Below are 17,774 nucleotides of genomic sequence, written 5' to 3'. Positions count from 1 at the left end.
AGCAAGAGTTAGGGTTCTGGGGGGATAATGTTCGCCTCCAGACAGAGAGCGAGAGGGCACCGGGTCCCAGATCCCCGTGTGGCTACCTGAGTCACATAGGAACACATAGGAAGTGGTGTCGGTGGGGGAGGGGAGGGGGGAGGTCTCAGACAGGAAGCAGAAGGGGGGAGGCAGGGGGATCTGGCCGTACGAACAGTAGTGCTGCCGTGGAGTACGGGGAATGATGCAGTCTCTCATAACCATAGCCATGGAACCTTGGTGGGAGGGGTGGGGGGGATACACAGGTGAGATGCAGGGTAGATAACAGGTAACACCTGATTAGGAAATTACAAGAATGGAAGACTGACCAGTGATGGCCTCAGACTGACTCAGACTGGTCATAATAACTATTTCACTAAACATCTTTGTCTGGTCATAACATCTCAGTCTGGTCACAATAACATCTCTGTCTGGTCATAACATCTCTGTCTGGTCATAATAACTATTTCACTAAATATCTCTGTCTGGTCATAATAACTATTTCACTAAACATCTCTGTCTGGTCATAATAACTATTTCACTAAACATCTCTGTCTGGTCATAATAACTATTTTACTAAATATCTTTGTCTGGTCATAACATCTCTGTCTGGTCATAATAACTATTTCACTAAACATCTCTGTCTGGTCATAATTAGAGGTCAACCGATTAATCGGTATGGCCAATTAATTAGGGCCGATTTCAAGTTTTCATAACAGTCGGAAATCGTTATTTTTGGACACCAATTTGGCCGATTTAAAAAAATATATATATATTTTTTTACACTTTTATTTAATCTTTATTTAACGAGGCAAGTCAGTAAAGAACACATTCTTATTTTCAATGACGGCCTAGGAACGGTGGGTTAACTGCTTCGTTCAGGGGCAGAACGACAGATTTTCAGATTATCAGCTCGGGGGATCAAATCTTGCAACCTTACACGAGTCCAACGTTACACTAGTCCAATGCTCTTCATTGCACTCCACGAGGAGACTGCCTGTTACGTGAATGCAGTAGAAGCCAAGGTAAGTTTCTAGCTAGCATTAAACGTATCTTATAAAAAACAATCAATCATAATCACTAGTTAACTACACATGGTTGATGATATTACTATTATCTAGCGTGTCCTGCGTTGCATATAATCGATGCGGTGCGTATGTTCCGCTTGCTCTGCATAGGTAACGCTGCTTTGAGGGTGGCTGTTGTCGATGTGTTCCTGGTTCGAGCCCAGGGAGGGGCGAGGAGGGGGACGGAAGCTATACTGTTACACTGCCAATACTAAAGTGCCTATAAGAACATCCAATAGTCAAAGGTAAATGAAATACAAATGGTAGAGAGAGAAATAGTCCTATAATTCATATAATAACTACAACCTAAAACTTCCTACCTGGGAATATTGATGTCTCATGTTAAAAGGAACCACCAGCTTTCATATGTTCTCATGTTCTGAGCAAGGAACTGAAACGTTAGCTTTCTTACATGGAACATATTGCACTTTTACTTCTCCAACACTTTGTTTTTGCATTATTTAAACCAAATTGAACATGTTTCATTATTTATTTGAGGCTAAATGGATTTTATTGATGTATCATATTAAGTTAAAATAAGTGTTCATTCAGTATTGTTGTAATTGTCATTATTAGAATAAATTAAAATTGGCCGATTAAAACTTGAGGATAGAGGGCAGTATTTTCACTTTGGATGAATTGCGTGCCCATAGTGAACTGCATCCTACTCTGTCCTAGATTGTTAATATACGCATATCATTATTACTATTGGATAGAAAACACTCTGAAGTTTCTAAAACTGTTTGAATTATGTCTGTGAGTATAACAGAACTCATAGGGCAGGCAATCTTCCATAACAAGAAGTGAAATTGTGGGTCAACTTTGACATCATCTCCCCCTCCTTTCCCAACAAAGTGGTAGCACTTCCTACGCCTTCCACTAGATGTCCTCATTCAGTAGAAAGTGGAATGGAGCTTTTGCTGTGAACTTTGACCGAATGGGAGGGGAAATAGTCACTGTCCCGACAGAATGCCATTTTCCTGTGGCGCATTTCTCTGTGGGTGCCACCGTCGTTCCATTTGGCTCCAGCTGAAAACGTATGATCCGGTTGGAACGTTATTGGATATATATGAAAATAACATCCTGAAGATTGATTCTCTACTTAGTTTGACCAGTTTATTCGACCTGGAATATATCTTTTTGAAGTTTTCGTGCGAGTTGTCCTGGACCGGCGTCAGCTTTTGGGCACGTGAGCTGAAAGTGGTAGCAAATGCAGCTAATTGGACACTAGTATTGGACATTACGGAACAAAACAACAATTTATTGTGGAACTAGGACTCCTTGCACTGCATTCTGATGAAAGATCATCAAAGGGAATATTTATGTTGTAATTTCGTATTTCTGTTGACTCCAACATGGCGGAGAAATACTTTTACGTCTGAGCGCCGTCTCAGATTATTGCAATGTTAGGCTTTTTCCGGAACGTAAAAAAAATGAAAAAATGTGACACAGCGGTTGCATTAAGAACCAGTGTATCTTTAATTATATGTAGAACATGTATCTTTAGTCAAAGTTTATGATGAGTATTTCTGTTATCTGGCGTAGCTTTCTATAATTCCTCCGGATATTTTGGAGGCAGTTCTGAACATGGCGTCAATGTAAACCGAGATTTGTGGATATAAAAATGCATATTATCGAACAAAACATAAATGTACTGTGTAACATGTTATATGACTGTCATCTGATGAAGATTTTCAAGAGGTTAGTGATTCATTTTATTTCGAATCCTGCTTTTGTGATTTTATCTTTGGCTGGAAAAAATGGCTGTGTTTTTTCTTTGGTTTGGTGGTGGTCTAACATAAATATATGTTGTGTTTTCGCTGTAAAACATTTTAAAAAATCGGACATGATGAGTAGATGAACAAGATGTTTATCTTTCATTTGAGGTATTGGACTTGTTAATGTGTGAAAGTTAAATATTTCTAAATAATATTTTTGAATTCCCTGCGCCACCTTTTCAGCTGAATGGGGGGGTGGAGTTCCCCCCCTAACATCTCAGACCGGTCACGATAACATCTCAGACCGGTCACGATAACATCTCAGACCGGTCACGATAACATCTCAGACCGGTCACGATAACATCTCAGACCGGTCACGATAACATCTCAGACTGGTCATACAATTGAAGTCGGAAGTTTACATACACTTAGGTTGGCGTCATTAAAACTAGTTTTTCAACCACTCCACAAATTTCTTGTTAACAAACTATAGTTTTGACAAGTCGGTTAGGACATCTACTTTGTGCATGACACAAGTCATTTTTCCAACAATTGTTTACAGACAGATTATTTCACTTATAATTCACTGTATCACAATTCCAGTGGGTCAGAAGTTTACATACACTAAGTTGACAGGGCCTTTAAACAGCTTGGAAAATTCCAGAAGTCTAAAGTCATGGCTTAAGAAGCTTCTGATAGGCTAATTGACATCATTTGAGTCAATTGGAGGTGTACCTGTGGATGTATTTCAAGGACTACCTTCAAACTCAGTGCCTCTTTGCTTGACGACATTTGAAAATCAAAAGAAATCAGTCAAGACCTCAGAAAAAAAAATTGTAGCCCTCCACAAGTCTGGTACATCCTTGGGAACAGCCGTCATACTGCTCAGGAAGGAGACGCGTTCTGTGCAAATCAATCCCAGAACAACAGCAAAGGACCTTGAATATGCTGGAGGAAACAGGTACAAAAGTATCTATATCCAAAGTAAAACGAGTCCTATATCGACATAACCTGATAGGCCGCTCAGCAAGGAAGAAGCCACTGCTCCAACACCGCCATAAAAAAGACAGACTACGGTTTGCAACTTCACATGGGGTCAAAGATCATACTTTTTGGAGAAATGTCCTCTGGTCTGATGAAACAAAAAAATAGAACTGTTTGGCCATAATGACCATCGTTATGTTGGGAGGAAAAAGGGGAGGCTTAGAAGCCGAAGAACACCATCCCTACCGTGAAGCACGGGGGTGGCAGCATGATGTTGTGGGGGTGCTTTGCTGCAGGAGGGACTGGTGCACTTCACAAAATAGATGGCATCATGAGGCGGGAAAAGTTTGTGGATATATTGAAGCAACAACTCAAGACATCAGTCAGGAAGTTAAAGCTTGGTCGCAAATGGGTCTTCCAAATGGACAATGACCCCAAGCATACTTCCAAAGTTGTGGCAAAATGGCTTAAGGACAACAAAGTCAAGGTATTGGAGTGGCCATCACAAAGCCCTGACTTCAATCCTATAGAATATTTATGGGCAGAACTGAAAAAGTGTGTGCAAGCAAGGAGGCCTACAAACCTGACTCAGTTACACCAGCTCTGTCAGGAGGAATGGGCCAAAATTCACCCAACGTATTGTGGGAAGCTTGTGGAAGGCTACCTGAAACATTTGACCCAAGTTAAACAATTTAAAGGCAATGCTACCAAATACTATTTGAGTGTATGTAAACTTCTGACCCACTGGGAATGTGATGAAATAAATAAAAGCTGAAATAAATCACTCTCTACTATTATTCTGACATTTCACATTCTTAAAATAAAGTGGTGATCCTATCTGACCTAAGACAGGGCATTTTTACTAGGATTAAATGTCAGGAATTGTGAAAAACTGAGTTTAAATGTATTTGGCTAAGATGTATGTAAACTTCCGACTTCAACTGTAACTATTTCACTAAACATCTCAGACTGGTCATAATACCTACACCGAACATAAATATACACGCAACAAGTTCAAATACTTTACGGAGTTACAGTACATAGAAGGAAATCAGTCAATCGAAATAAATAAATTATGTCCTAATCTATGTAGGGGTGTGGATCAGAAAGTCGGGGTGTGGATCAGAAAACCAGTCAGTATCTGGTGTGACCACCACCTGAAAGAACTGGGCCACTTTCAGCTTCCAGGAATTGTGTACAGATCCTTGCGACATGGGGCCGTGCATTATCATGCTGAAACATGAGGTGATGGCAGCGGATGAATGGCACGACAATGAGCCTCAGGATCTCTTCACAGTATCCCTGTCCATTCAAACTGCCATCGATAAAATGCATTTCTGTCTGTTGTCAGTAGCTTGGACGTATTGCCAAATTCTCTAAAACGACGGAGGCGGCTTATTGTAGAGAAATTAGCATTAAATGATCTGGTAACAGCTCTGGTGGACATTCCTGCGGTCAGCATGCCAATTGTATTCTCCCTCGACTTGAGACATCGAGTTGTGTGACAAAGCTGCACATTTTAGAGTGGCCTTTTATTGTCCACAGCACAAGGTACACCTGTGTAGTGATAATGGTGTTTAATCAGCTTCTTGATATGCCACACCTGGCAGGTGGACAGATTATCTTGGCGAAGGAGAAATATTCATGATCAGGGACGTGAACAATTTTGTAAACAACATTTTATAGAAATAAGGTTTTTGTGCATACGGAACATTTCTGGGATATTTTATTTCAGCTCATGAAACATGAGACCAAACCTTTACATGTTCCGTTTATATTTTTTGTTCAGTGTATTTCACTAAACATCTCGTATACTACAAAGCAGTTACACTGACGTCTACATTGGAAACAGTAGTTTGCATCGTGCCATTAATATGTAAATAACCATGACAACTCCAACGGATAGAGCTCTCATTTCCCTAAGATCTGTCAACTGTAAAGTCAATGACAATCAAGTAGTATTCCTCTTCTAGACCCTGAGCAACACAGTCCTATGCTATTGGCACTAACCAACTAACTAAACATGGGATATCCTCTCACCTGTGTTGCTATTGGCACTAACTAACTAATTAAACATGGGATATCCTCTCACCTGTGATGGTCTTGGCACTAACTAACCAACCAACCATGGGATATCCTCTCACCTGTGTTGCTATTGGCACTAACTAACCAACCAACATGGGATATCCTCTCACCTGTGTTGCTATTGGCACTAACTAACCAACAGACCATGGGATATCCTCTCACCTGTGATGGTCTTGGCACTAACTAACCAACCAACCATGGGATATCCTCTCACCTGTGTTGGTCTTGGCACTAACTAACTAACTAATTAAACATGGGATATCCTATCACCTGTGTTGCTATTGGCACTAACTAACCAACCAACCATGGGATATCCTCTCACCTGTGTTGCTATTGGCACTAACTAACCAACCAACCATGGGATATCCTCTCACCTGTGTTGGTCTTGGCACTAACTAACCAACCAACCATGGGATATCCTATCACCTGTGTTGGTCTTGGCACTAACTAACTAACTAATTAAACATGGGATATCCTATCACCTGTGTTGGTCTTGGCACTAACTAACTAACTAATTAAACATGGGATATCCTATCACCTGTGTTGGTCTTGGCACTAACTAACTAACTAATTAAACATGGGATATCCTATCACCTGTGTTGGTCTTGGCACTAAATAACTAACTAATTAAACATGGGATATCCTATCACCTGTGTTGGTCTTGGCACTAACTAACCAACCAACCATGGGATATCCTCTCACCTGTGTTGCTATTGGCACTAACTAACCAACCAACCATGGGATATCCTCTCACCTGTGTTGCTATTGGCACTAACTAACCAACCAACCATGGGATATCCTCTCACCTGTGATGGTCTTGGCACTAACTAACCAACCAACCATGGGATATCCTCTCACCTGTGATGGTCTTGGCACTAACTAACCAACCAAACATGGGATATCCTCTCACCTGTGATGGTCTTGGCACTAACTAACCAACCAACCATGGGATATCCTCTCACCTGTGTTGCTATTGGCACTAACTAACCAACCAACCATGGGATATCCTCTCACCTGTGTTGCTATTGGCACTAACTAACCAACCAACCATGGGATATCCTCTCACCTGTGATGGTCTTGGCACTAACTAACCAACCAACCATGGGATATCCTCTCACCTGTGTTGGTCTTGGCACTAACTAACTAACTAATTAAACATGGGATATCCTATCACCTGTGTTGCTATTGGCACTAACTAACCAACCAACCATGGGATATCCTCTCACCTGTGATGGTCTTGGCACTAACTAACCAACCAACCATGGGATATCCTCTCACCTGTGTTGGTCTTGGCACTAACTAACTAACTAATTAAACATGGGATATCCTATCACCTGTGTTGCTATTGGCACTAACTAACCAACCAACCATGGGATATCCTCTCACCTGTGTTGCTATTGGCACTAACTAACCAACCAACATGGGATATCCTCTCACCTGTGTTGGTCTTGGCACTAACTAACCAACCAACCATGGGATAGCCTCTCACCTGTGTTGGTCTTGGCACTAACTAACCAACCAACCATGGGATATCCTCTCACCTGTGTTGGTCTTGGCACTAACTAACCAACCAACCATGGGATATCCTATCACCTGTGTTGGTCTTGGCACTAACTAACTAACTAATTAAACATGGGATATCCTATCACCTGTGTTGGTCTTGGCACTAACTAACTAACTAATTAAACATGGGATATCCTATCACCTGTGTTGGTCTTGGCACTAACTAACTAACTAATTAAACATGGGATATCCTATCACCTGTGTTGGTCTTGGCACTAACTAACTAACTAATTAAACATGGGATATCCTATCACCTGTGACGGTCTTGGCACTAACTAAATAATTAAACATGGGATATCCTATCACCTGTGATGGTCTTGGCACTAACTAACTAATTAAACATGGGATATCCTATCACCTGTGTTGGTCTTGGCACTAACTAACTAATTAAACATGGGATATCCTATCACCTGTGATGGTCTTGGCACTAACTAACTAATTAAACATGGGATATCCTATCACCTGTGATGGTCTTGGCACTAACTAACTAACTAAACATGGGATATCCTATCACCCGTGTTGGTCGTGGCACTAACTAACTAACTAAACATGGGATATCCTATCACCTGTGATGGTCTTGGCACTAACTAACTAATTAAACATGGGATATCCTATCACCTGTGATGGTCTTGGCACTAACTAACTAACTAAACATGGGATATCCTATCACCTGTGATGGTCTTGGCACTAACTAACTAACTAAACATGGGATATCCTCTCACCTGTGATGGTCTTGGCACTAACTAACTAACTAAACATGGGATATCCTATCACCTGTGATGGTCTTGGCACTAACTAACTAATTAAACATGGGATATCCTATCACCTGTGATGGTCTTGGCACTAACTAACTAACTAAACATGGGATATCCTCTCACCTGTGATGGTCTTGGCACTAACTAACTAACTAAACATGGGATATCCTATCACCTGTGATGGTCTTGGCACTAACTAACTAACTAAACATGGGATATCCTATCACCTGTGATGGTCTTGGCACTAACTAACTAACTAAACATGGGATATCCTCTCACCTGCGATGGTCTTGGCACTAACTAACTAACTAAACATGGGATATCCTCTCACCTGTGTTGGTCTTGGCACTAACTAACCAACCAACCATGGGATATCCTATCACCCGTGATGGTCTTGGCACTAACTAACTAACTAAACATGGAATATCCTCTCACCTGTGTTGGTCTTGGCACTAACTAACCAACCAACCATGGGATATCCTATCACCCGTGTTGGTCGTGGCACTAACTAACTAACTAAACATGGGATATCCTCTCACCTGTGTTGGTCTTGGCACTAACTAACCAACCAACCATGGGATATCCTCTCACCTGTGTTGCTATTGGCACTAACTAACCAACCAACATGGGATATCCTATCACCTGTGTTGCTATTGGCACTAACTAACCAACCAACCATGGGATATCCTCTCACCTGTGATGGTCTTGGCACTAACTAACTAACTAAACATGGGATATCCTCTCACCTGTGTTGGTCTTGGCACTAACTAACCAACCAACCATGGGATATCCTATCACCCGTGTTGGTCGTGGCACTAACTAACTAACTAAACATGGGATATCCTATCACCTGTGATGGTCTTGGCACTAACTAACTAACTAAACATGGGATATCCTATCACCTGTGATGGTCTTGGCACTAACTAACTAACTAAACATGGGATATCCTATCACCTGTGATGGTCTTGGCACTAACTAACTAACTAAACATGGGATATCCTATCACCTGTGATGGTCTTGGCACTAACTAACCAACCAACCATGGGATATCCTATCACCTGTGATGGTCTTGGCACTAACTAACCAACCAACCATGGGATATCCTATCACCTGTGTTGGTCTTGGCACTAACTAACCAACCAACCATGGGATATCCTATCACCTGTGATGGTCTTGGCACTAACTAACTAACTAAACATGGGATATCCTATCACCTGTGATGGTCTTGGCACTAACTAACTAACTAAACATGGGATATCCTATCACCTGTGATGGTCTTGGCACTAACTAACTAACTAAACATGGGATATCCTATCACCTGTGTTGGTCTTGGCACTAACTAACTAACTAATTAAACATGGGATATCCTATCACCTGTGATGGTCTTGGCACTAACTAACTAACTAAACATGGGATATCCTATCACCTGTGATGGTCTTGGCACTAACTAACTAACTAAACATGGGATATCGTATCACCTGTGATGGTCTTGGCACTAACTAACTAACTAAACATGGGATATCCTCTCACCTGCGATGCTCTTGCGTTTCTGGTAGATGGCATGGTGAGAAGAGGTGGGCACGTTGACAGAGCTGCTCAGCTTCTGAGGGTCCTGATTAGCTGTCGTCTTTATGAACTCAATAGCTGATTGGAGGACGCGGAACTGCAGGGCCACCGCCATCTCTACAGAAGGAGAGCTGTGTGTTAGTAGTTTAAACAGACCTCTGGTGGGTGTCTGAGCTGTGTGTTAGTAGTTTAGACAGACCTCTGGTCTGAGAGAACGAGTAGATTCAGTACCAGTCAAAATAATCATTCAAGGGTAGAATAACAGTGAAGACATCAAAACTATGAAATAACATATCAGCTTCATGAGGAATGCTTTTCCAGGCTATACTATACTTACCCTATAATATATATATACACTCTACCAGGCTATACTATACTTACCCTATAATATATATATATCTACACTCTACCAGGCTATACTATACTTACCCTATAATATATATATACTCTACCAGGCTATACTATACTTACCCTATAATATATATATATCTACACTCTACCAGGCTATACTATACTTACCCTATAATATATATATATCTACACTCTACCAGGCTATACTACACCTACCCTATAATATATATATACTCTACCAGGCTATACTATACTTACCCTATAATATATATATACTCTACCAGGCTATACTATACTTACCCTATAATATATATATACTCTACCAGGCTATACTATACTTACCCTATAATATATATATACTCTACCAGGCTATACTATACTTACCCTATAATATATATATATCTACACTCTACCAGGCTATACTATACCTACCCTATATAATACACTGCTCAAAAAATAAAGGGATCACTTAAACAACACAATGTAACTCCAAGTCAATCACACTTCTGTGAAATCAAACTGTCCACTTAGGAAGCAACACTAATTGACAATACATTTCACATGCTGTTGTGCAAATGGAATAGACAACAGGTGGAAATTATAGGCAATTAGCAAGACACCCCCAATAAAGGAGTGGTTCTGCAGGGGGTGACCACAGACCACTTCTCAGTTCCTATGCTTCCTGGCTGATGTTTTGGTCACTTTTGAATGCTGGCGGTGCTTTCACTCTAGTGGTAGCATGAGACGGAGTCTACAACCCACACAAGTGGCTCAGGTAGTGCAGCTCATCCAGGATGGGACATCAATGTGAGCTGTGGCAAGAAGGTTTACTGTGTTTCAGCGTAGTGTCCAGAGCATGGAGGCGCTACCAGGAGACAGGCCAGTACATCAGGAGATGTGGAGGAGGCTGTAGGAGGGCAACAACCCAGCAGCAGGACCGCAACCTCCGCCTTTGTGCAAGGAGGAGCAGGAGGAGCACTGCCAGAGCCCTGCAAAATGACCTCCAGCAGGCCACAAATGTGCATGTGTCTGCTCTAACGGTCAGAAACAGACTCCATGAGGGTGGTATGAGGGCCCGACGTCCACAGGTGGGGGTTGTGCTTACAGCCCAACACCGTGCAGGACGTTTGGCATTTGCCAGAGAACACCAAGATTGGCAAATTCGCCACTGGCGCCCTGTGCTCTTCAGGTGAAAGCAGGTTCACACTGAGCACATCTGACAGACGTGAGAGTCTGGAGACGCCGTGGAGAACGTTCTGCTGCCTGCAACATCCTCCAGCATGACCGGTTTGGCGGTGGGTCAGTCATGGTGTGGGGTGGCATTTCTTTGGGGGGCCGCATTCCTTTGGGGGGCCGCACACATGTGCTGGTGCGGTTGGCCCTGAGTTCCTCCTAATGCAAGACAATGAATTAAATAATGTGTAAATGTTGTACAATCCAGGTGTGTAAAGCTCTTAGAGCCGTACCCAGAAAGACTCACAGCTGTAATCACTCTTAGAGACTTACCCAGAAAGACTCACAGCTGTAATCACTCTTAGAGACTAACCCAGAAAGACTCACAGCTCTTAGAGCCGTACCCAGAAAGACTCACAGCTCTTAGAGCCGTACCCAGAAAGACTCACAGCTCTTAGAGCCGTACCCAGAAAGACTCACAGCTCTTAGAGCCGTACCCAGAAAGACTCACAGCTCTTAGAGCCGTACCCAGAAAGACTCACAGCTCTTAGAGCCGTACCCAGAAAGACTCACAGCTCTTAGAGCCGTACCCAGAAAGACTCACAGCTCTTAGAGCCGTACCCATAAAGACTCAACAGCTCTTAGAGCCGTACCCAGAAAGACTCACAGCTCTTAGAGCCGTACCCAGAAAGACTCACAGCTCTTAGAGCCGTACCCAGAAAGACTCACAGCTCTTAGAGCCGTACCCAGAAAGACTCAACAGCTCTTAGAGCCGTACCCAGAAAGACTCACAGCCAGCTCTTAGAGCCTTACCCAGAAAGACTCACAGCCAGCTCTTAGAGCCTTACCCAGAAAGACTCACAGCCAGCTCTTAGAGCCTTACCCAGAAAGACTCACAGCCAGCTCTTAGAGCCTTACCCAGAAAGACCCACAGCTCTTAGAGCCTTACCCAGAAAGACTAACAGCTCTTCAAGCCTTACCCAGAAAGACTCACAGCTGTAATCACTGTCAAAGATGCTTATAAAAAGTATTGACTCAGGGGTAAATTAGATATTTCTGTATTTCATTTTCAATACATATGCAACAATTCTGGGATATTGTGTGAAGATTGGTGAGAAAAAACTGAATTGAATCCATGTTGAATTCAGGCTGTAACACATCAAAATGTGGAATAAGTCCAGGGGTGTGAATACTTCCTGAAGGACCTGTACATGTACAGTAGAGTCGTCTATTAAGAATCATGCTATACTGTACCCTACTCTCTAATATAGGTACCAGGCTATATCTTACCCTGGGTTCATCTCATCACAGTACCCTACTCTCTAATATAGGTACCAGGCTATATCTTACCCTGGGTTCATCTCATCACAGTACCCTACTCTCTAATATAGGTACCAGGCTATATCTTACCCTGTGTTCATCTCATCACAGTACCCTACTCTCTAATATAGGTACCAGGCTATATCTTACCCTGGGTTCATCTCACCACAGTACCCTACTCTCTAATATAGGTACCAGGCTATATCTTACCCTGGGTTCGTTTCATCTTGGACGTCTCCATGAAGCCCAGCAGTGTGATTAGGTCCTCTATGATCCTGAAGTATTGAGCACCAGAGGAAGAACAGGAATGGATGGTCACCGCGACCAAGAGCTGTTGGATATCAACCACTAGTAGTTTGTAGTCGTTCAGAGGTATACTGGGGAGAGAGATTGATTGAGACACAGACAGAGAGCAGCGTGAGAGCCATGCATGCAACCCCTGGCCAACCCTCCCATCGTTCTACTTGGCAAAACATCGCTGGTGCATGTGTTCTAGTTTCAAATGATGCCATGAAACAATCTCTATTCATCTATATATTATATACCAGATATAAATATGTGTGGTGCAGACCATCGTTATGTTTGGAGGAAAAAGGGGGAGGCTTGCAAGCCAAAGGACACCACCCCAACCATGAAGCACGGGGCTGGCAGCATCATGTTGTGGGGGTGCTTTGCTGCAGGAGGTACTGGTGCACTTCACAAAATAGATGGCGTCATGAGGGAGGAAAAGTATGTGGATATATTGAAGCAACATCTCAGGACATCAGTCAGGAAGTTAAAGCTTGGTCGCAAATGGGTCTTCCAAATGGACAATGACCCCAAGCATACTTCCAAAGTTGTGGCAAAATGGCTTAAGGACAACAAAGTCAAGGTATTGGAGTGGCCATCACAAAGCCCCGACCTCAATCCTATAGAACATTTGTGGGCAGAACTGAAAAAGTGTGTGTGAGCAAGGAGGCCTACAAACCTGACTCAGTTACACCAGCTCTGTCAGGAGGAATGGGCCAAAATTCACCCAACTTATTGTGGGAAGCTTGTGGAAGGCTACCCAAAAAGTTTGACCCAAGTTAAACAATTTAAAGGCAATGCTACCTGATAGGTAGTCGAGTGTATGTAAACTTCTGACCCACTGGGAATGGGACGAAATAAATAAAAGCTGAAATAAATGATTCTCTCTACTATTATTCTGACATTTCACATTCTTAAAATAAAGTGGTGATCCTAACTGACCTAAGACAGGGAACATTTACTAGCATTAAATGTCAGGAATTGTGAACAACTGAGTTGAAATGTATTTGGCTAAGGTGTATGTACTGACCCGTGCTCCATGCCGTTGAGTGTCGACAGGGTGTTGAAGAGGACGTAGAGCAGGCCGTGGTCCAGCAGTATGTCAGCCAGTTTGGGACAGGCGTTGACGAGCTGCAGTAGCATACAGAGCACGTTGTGGACCAGACTGTTCTCACACAGACTGTTCTCTATTAAGCCCAGCACTGGGATGATACAACGCTTCCTGAAGGGACTGATGGTCTCCATGTCCTCCAAGTCTAGACTGGAAAATACAACAACAATAAACAACATTGACACCTCCATATTGTTTATGTTTCATATCCGGCTCCTCCCCATCTTGTTCTCTCCCCTCCCCATCTCCTCTTCCAGGCCTTGTTCTCTCCCCTCCCCATCTCCTCCTCCAGGCCTTGTTCTCTCCCCTCCCCATCTCCTCCTCCAGGCCTTGTTCTCTCCCCTCCCCATCTCCTCCTCCAGGCCTTGTTCTCTCCCCTCGCCATCTCCTCCTCCAGGCCTTGTTCTCTCCCCTCCCCATCTCCTCCTCCAGGCCTTGCTCTCTCCCCTCCCCATCTCCTCCTCCAGGCCTTGCTCTCTCCCCTCCCCATCTCCTCCTCCAGGCCTTGCTCTCTTCTCTTTCCTTCCCATCTCCTCCTCCAGGCCTTGTTCTCTCCCCTCCCCATCTCCTCCTCCAGGCCTTGTTCTCTCCCCTCCCCATCTCCTCTTCCAGGCCTTGTTCTCTCCCCTCCCCATCTCCTCCTCCAGGCCTTGCTCTCTCCCCTCCCCATCTCCTCCTCCAGGCCTTGCTCTCTTCCCTTCCCTTCCCATCTCCTCCTCCAGGCCTTGTTATCTCCCCTCCCCATCTCCTCCTCAAGGCCTTGTTCTCTCCCCTCCCCATCTCCTCCTCCAGGCCTTGTTCTCTCCCCTCGCCATCTCCTCCTCCAGGCCTTGCTCTCTCCCCTCGCCATCTCCTCCTCCAGGCCTTGCTCTCGCCCCTCCTCCAGGCCTTGCTCTCTCCCCTCCCCATCTCCTCCTCCAGGCCTTGCTCTCTCCCCTCCCCATCTCCATCTCCTCCTCCAAGGCCTTGCTCTCTCCCCTCCCCATCTCCATCTCCTCCTCTAGGCCCTGTTCTCTCCCCTCCCCATCTCCTCCTCTAGGCCTTGTTCTCTCCCCTCCCCATCTCCTCCTCCAGGCCTTGCTCTCTCCCCTCCCCATCTCCTCCTCTAGGCCTTGTTCTCTCCCCTCCCCATACGTACTCCTCCTCGAGGCCTTGTTCTCTCCCCACCCCATCTCCTCCTCCAGGCCTTGCTCTCTCCCCTCCTCCAGGCCTTGCTCTCTCCCCTCCCCATCTCCTCCTCCAGGCCTTGTTCTCTCCCCTCCCCATCTCCATCTCCTCCTCCAGGCCTTGTTCTCTCCCCTCCCCATATCCTCCTCTAGGCCCTATTCTCTCCCCTCCCCATCTCCTCCTCTAGGCCCTGTTCTCTCCCCTCCCCATCTCCTCCTCCAGGCCTTGTTCTCTCCCCTCCCCATCTCCTCCTCTAGGCCTTGTTCTCTCCCCTCCCCATCTCCTCCTCCAGGCCTTGTTCTCTCCCCTCCCCATCTCCTCCTCTAGGCCTTGTTCTCTCCCCTCCCCATCTCCTCCTCCAGGCCTTGCTCTCTCCCCTCCCCATCTCCTCCTCTAGGCCTTGTTCTCTCCCCACCCCATACGTACTCCTCCTCGAGGCCGACAGGTCGTCCAAACAGCATCTCCAGGAAGACCTCCAGCAGGCCCTGAGTCCCCTGGTGCAGGTACAGCTGATTGGCTAAGAGACTGAAGCCATGGTTCTTCAGGAACTTTTCCTTCTGCTCCTTAAACGCTCGGCTGAAGTAGGCATCCAGGAGCTAGAGAGAGGAGAGACAGTAAGCCATCAGAGCTAACCTAACATACTGGCATCCAGGAGCTGAAGAGAGGAGATAACATACTGGTATCCAGGAGCTAGAGAGAGGAGATAACATACTGGTATCCAGGAGATAGAGAGGAGATAACATACTGGTATCCAGGAGCTAGAGAGAGGAGATAACATACTGGTATCCAGGAGCTGGAGAGAGGAGATAACATACTGGCGTCCAGGAACTACAGGGAGACTAGGACAAGGAGTGAGACACAGCAGCATTAGGTCTAAAAGAATATGAGATCCCTGTTGAAGGCTTGGCTGAGGTAGGTGTCTAGGAGCTGGGACATAACTGTTAACAGGCAACATAACACATAGTGGAAATGTGTTGGCCTGCGCCTTCCTCAGTATGTGTGTGTGTGTGTGTGTGTGTGTGTGTGTGTGTGTGTGTGTGTGTGTGTGTGTGTGTGTGTGTGTGCATGCAAGACCACTAACCTTCATAACCCCCTGCTGTATAAGGGGAGAGGAGTGGTTGACGAGGACGATAAGAGCTTCAGGTTGGACCAGCTTATCCATCACCTCGTGCAGCATCAGGTCTGGTAGTAGTAGCAGAACCCCCCTCAACAGGTCATATAGACCATAGCATATTAACACCAGGCAGTCCTCTGTACTGGACCTGCAATAATATCATCAGTCCTCTGTAATAATGTGTTAATAACACCAATCCTCTGTAATAATATATTAATAACACCAGTCCTCTAATAATATATTAATAACACCAGTCCTCTGTAAGAATGTATTAATAACACCAGTCCTCTGTAAGAATGTATTAATAACACCAGCCCTCTGTAATAATGTATTAATAACACCAGTCCTCTAATAATATATTAATAACACCAGTCCTCTGTAATGTGTTAATACATTACAGAGGACTGGTGTTATTAACACATTACAGAGGACTGGTGTTATTAATAACACCAGTCCTCTGTAATAATGTATTAATATCATCAGTCCTCTGTAATAATATATTAATAACACCAGTCCTCTGTAATAATATATTAATAACACCAGTCCTCTGTAATAATATATTAATAACACCAGTCCTCTGTAATAATATATTAATAACACCAGCCCTCTGTAATAATGTATTAATAACACCAGTCCTCTAATAATATATTAATAACACCAGTCCTCTGTAATGTGTTAATACATTACAGAGGACTGGTGTTATTAACACATTACAGAGGACTGGTGTTATTAATAACACCAGTCCTCTGTAATAATGTATTAATAACACCAGTCCTCTGTAATAATGTATTAATAACACCAGTCCTCTGTAAGAATGTATTAATAACACCAGTCCTCTAATAATATATTAATAACACCAGTCCTCTGTAATAATGTATTAACACCAGCCCCCTGTAATAATGTATTAATAACACCATTCCCCGGTGATAATGTATTAATAACACCAGTCCTCTGTGATAATGTATTAATAACACCAGTCCTCTGTGATAATGTATTAATAACACCAGTCCTCTGTAATAATGTATTAATAACACCAGTCCTCTGCAATAATACATTAATAACATCAGTCCTCTGTAATAATGTATTAATAACACCAGTCCTCTGTAATAATATATTAATAACACCAGTCCTCTGTAATAATGTATTAATGACACCAGTCCTCTGTAATAATGTATTAATAACACCAGTCCTCTGTAATAATATATTAATAACACCAGTCCTCTGTAATAATGTATTAATAACACCAGTCCTCTGTAATAATATATTAATAACACCAGTCCTCTGTAATAATATATTAATAACACCAGTCCTCTGTAATAATGTATTAATAACACCGGTCCTCTGTGATAATGTGTTAATAACACCAGTCCTCTGTAATAATATATTAATAACACCAGTCCTCTGTAATAATATATTAATAACACCAGTCCTCTGTAATAATGTATTAATAACACCTGTCCTCTGCAATAATATATTAATAACACCAGTCCTCTG

The 17,774-nt window shown here is 43.5% G+C and overlaps 1 protein-coding gene across 6 annotated transcripts in view; it reads right to left on the bottom strand.

Annotated features, from left to right (window-relative positions):
- The window catches only part of lyst (lysosomal trafficking regulator), a 246,824-nt gene that overhangs the window by 75,196 nt on the left and 153,854 nt on the right, over positions 1-17,774 (bottom strand). For 2 of the 6 annotated variants that reach the window (XM_090201712.1, XM_090201713.1), the window contains exons 33-38: positions 16,248-16,428; positions 15,593-15,762; positions 13,919-14,149; positions 12,811-12,977; positions 9,721-9,873; positions 87-254 (exon numbers count right to left, since the gene is read on the bottom strand). In XM_090201712.1, coding sequence (XP_090057838.1) covers positions 87-254; positions 9,721-9,873; positions 12,811-12,977; positions 13,919-14,149; positions 15,593-15,762; positions 16,248-16,428 — 1,070 coding nt within the window. Of the gene's footprint in view, positions 1-86; positions 255-911; positions 1,016-9,720; positions 9,874-12,810; positions 12,978-13,918; positions 14,150-15,592; positions 15,763-16,247; positions 16,429-17,774 lie in introns of those variants that run through there. The other 4 variants (XM_090201715.1, XM_090201716.1, XM_090201714.1 and 1 more) reach the window with 3 other exon arrangements.

The sequence above is a fragment of the Oncorhynchus mykiss genome, chromosome 16, assembly GCF_057628025.1.
Source record: "Oncorhynchus mykiss isolate SJ-2025 chromosome 16, ASM5762802v1, whole genome shotgun sequence".
Classification (NCBI taxonomy): Eukaryota; Metazoa; Chordata; class Actinopteri; order Salmoniformes; family Salmonidae; genus Oncorhynchus; species Oncorhynchus mykiss.
The sequence above is the reverse complement of the archived record's forward strand: the minus strand, read 5'-3'. Positions and strand labels throughout refer to the sequence as shown.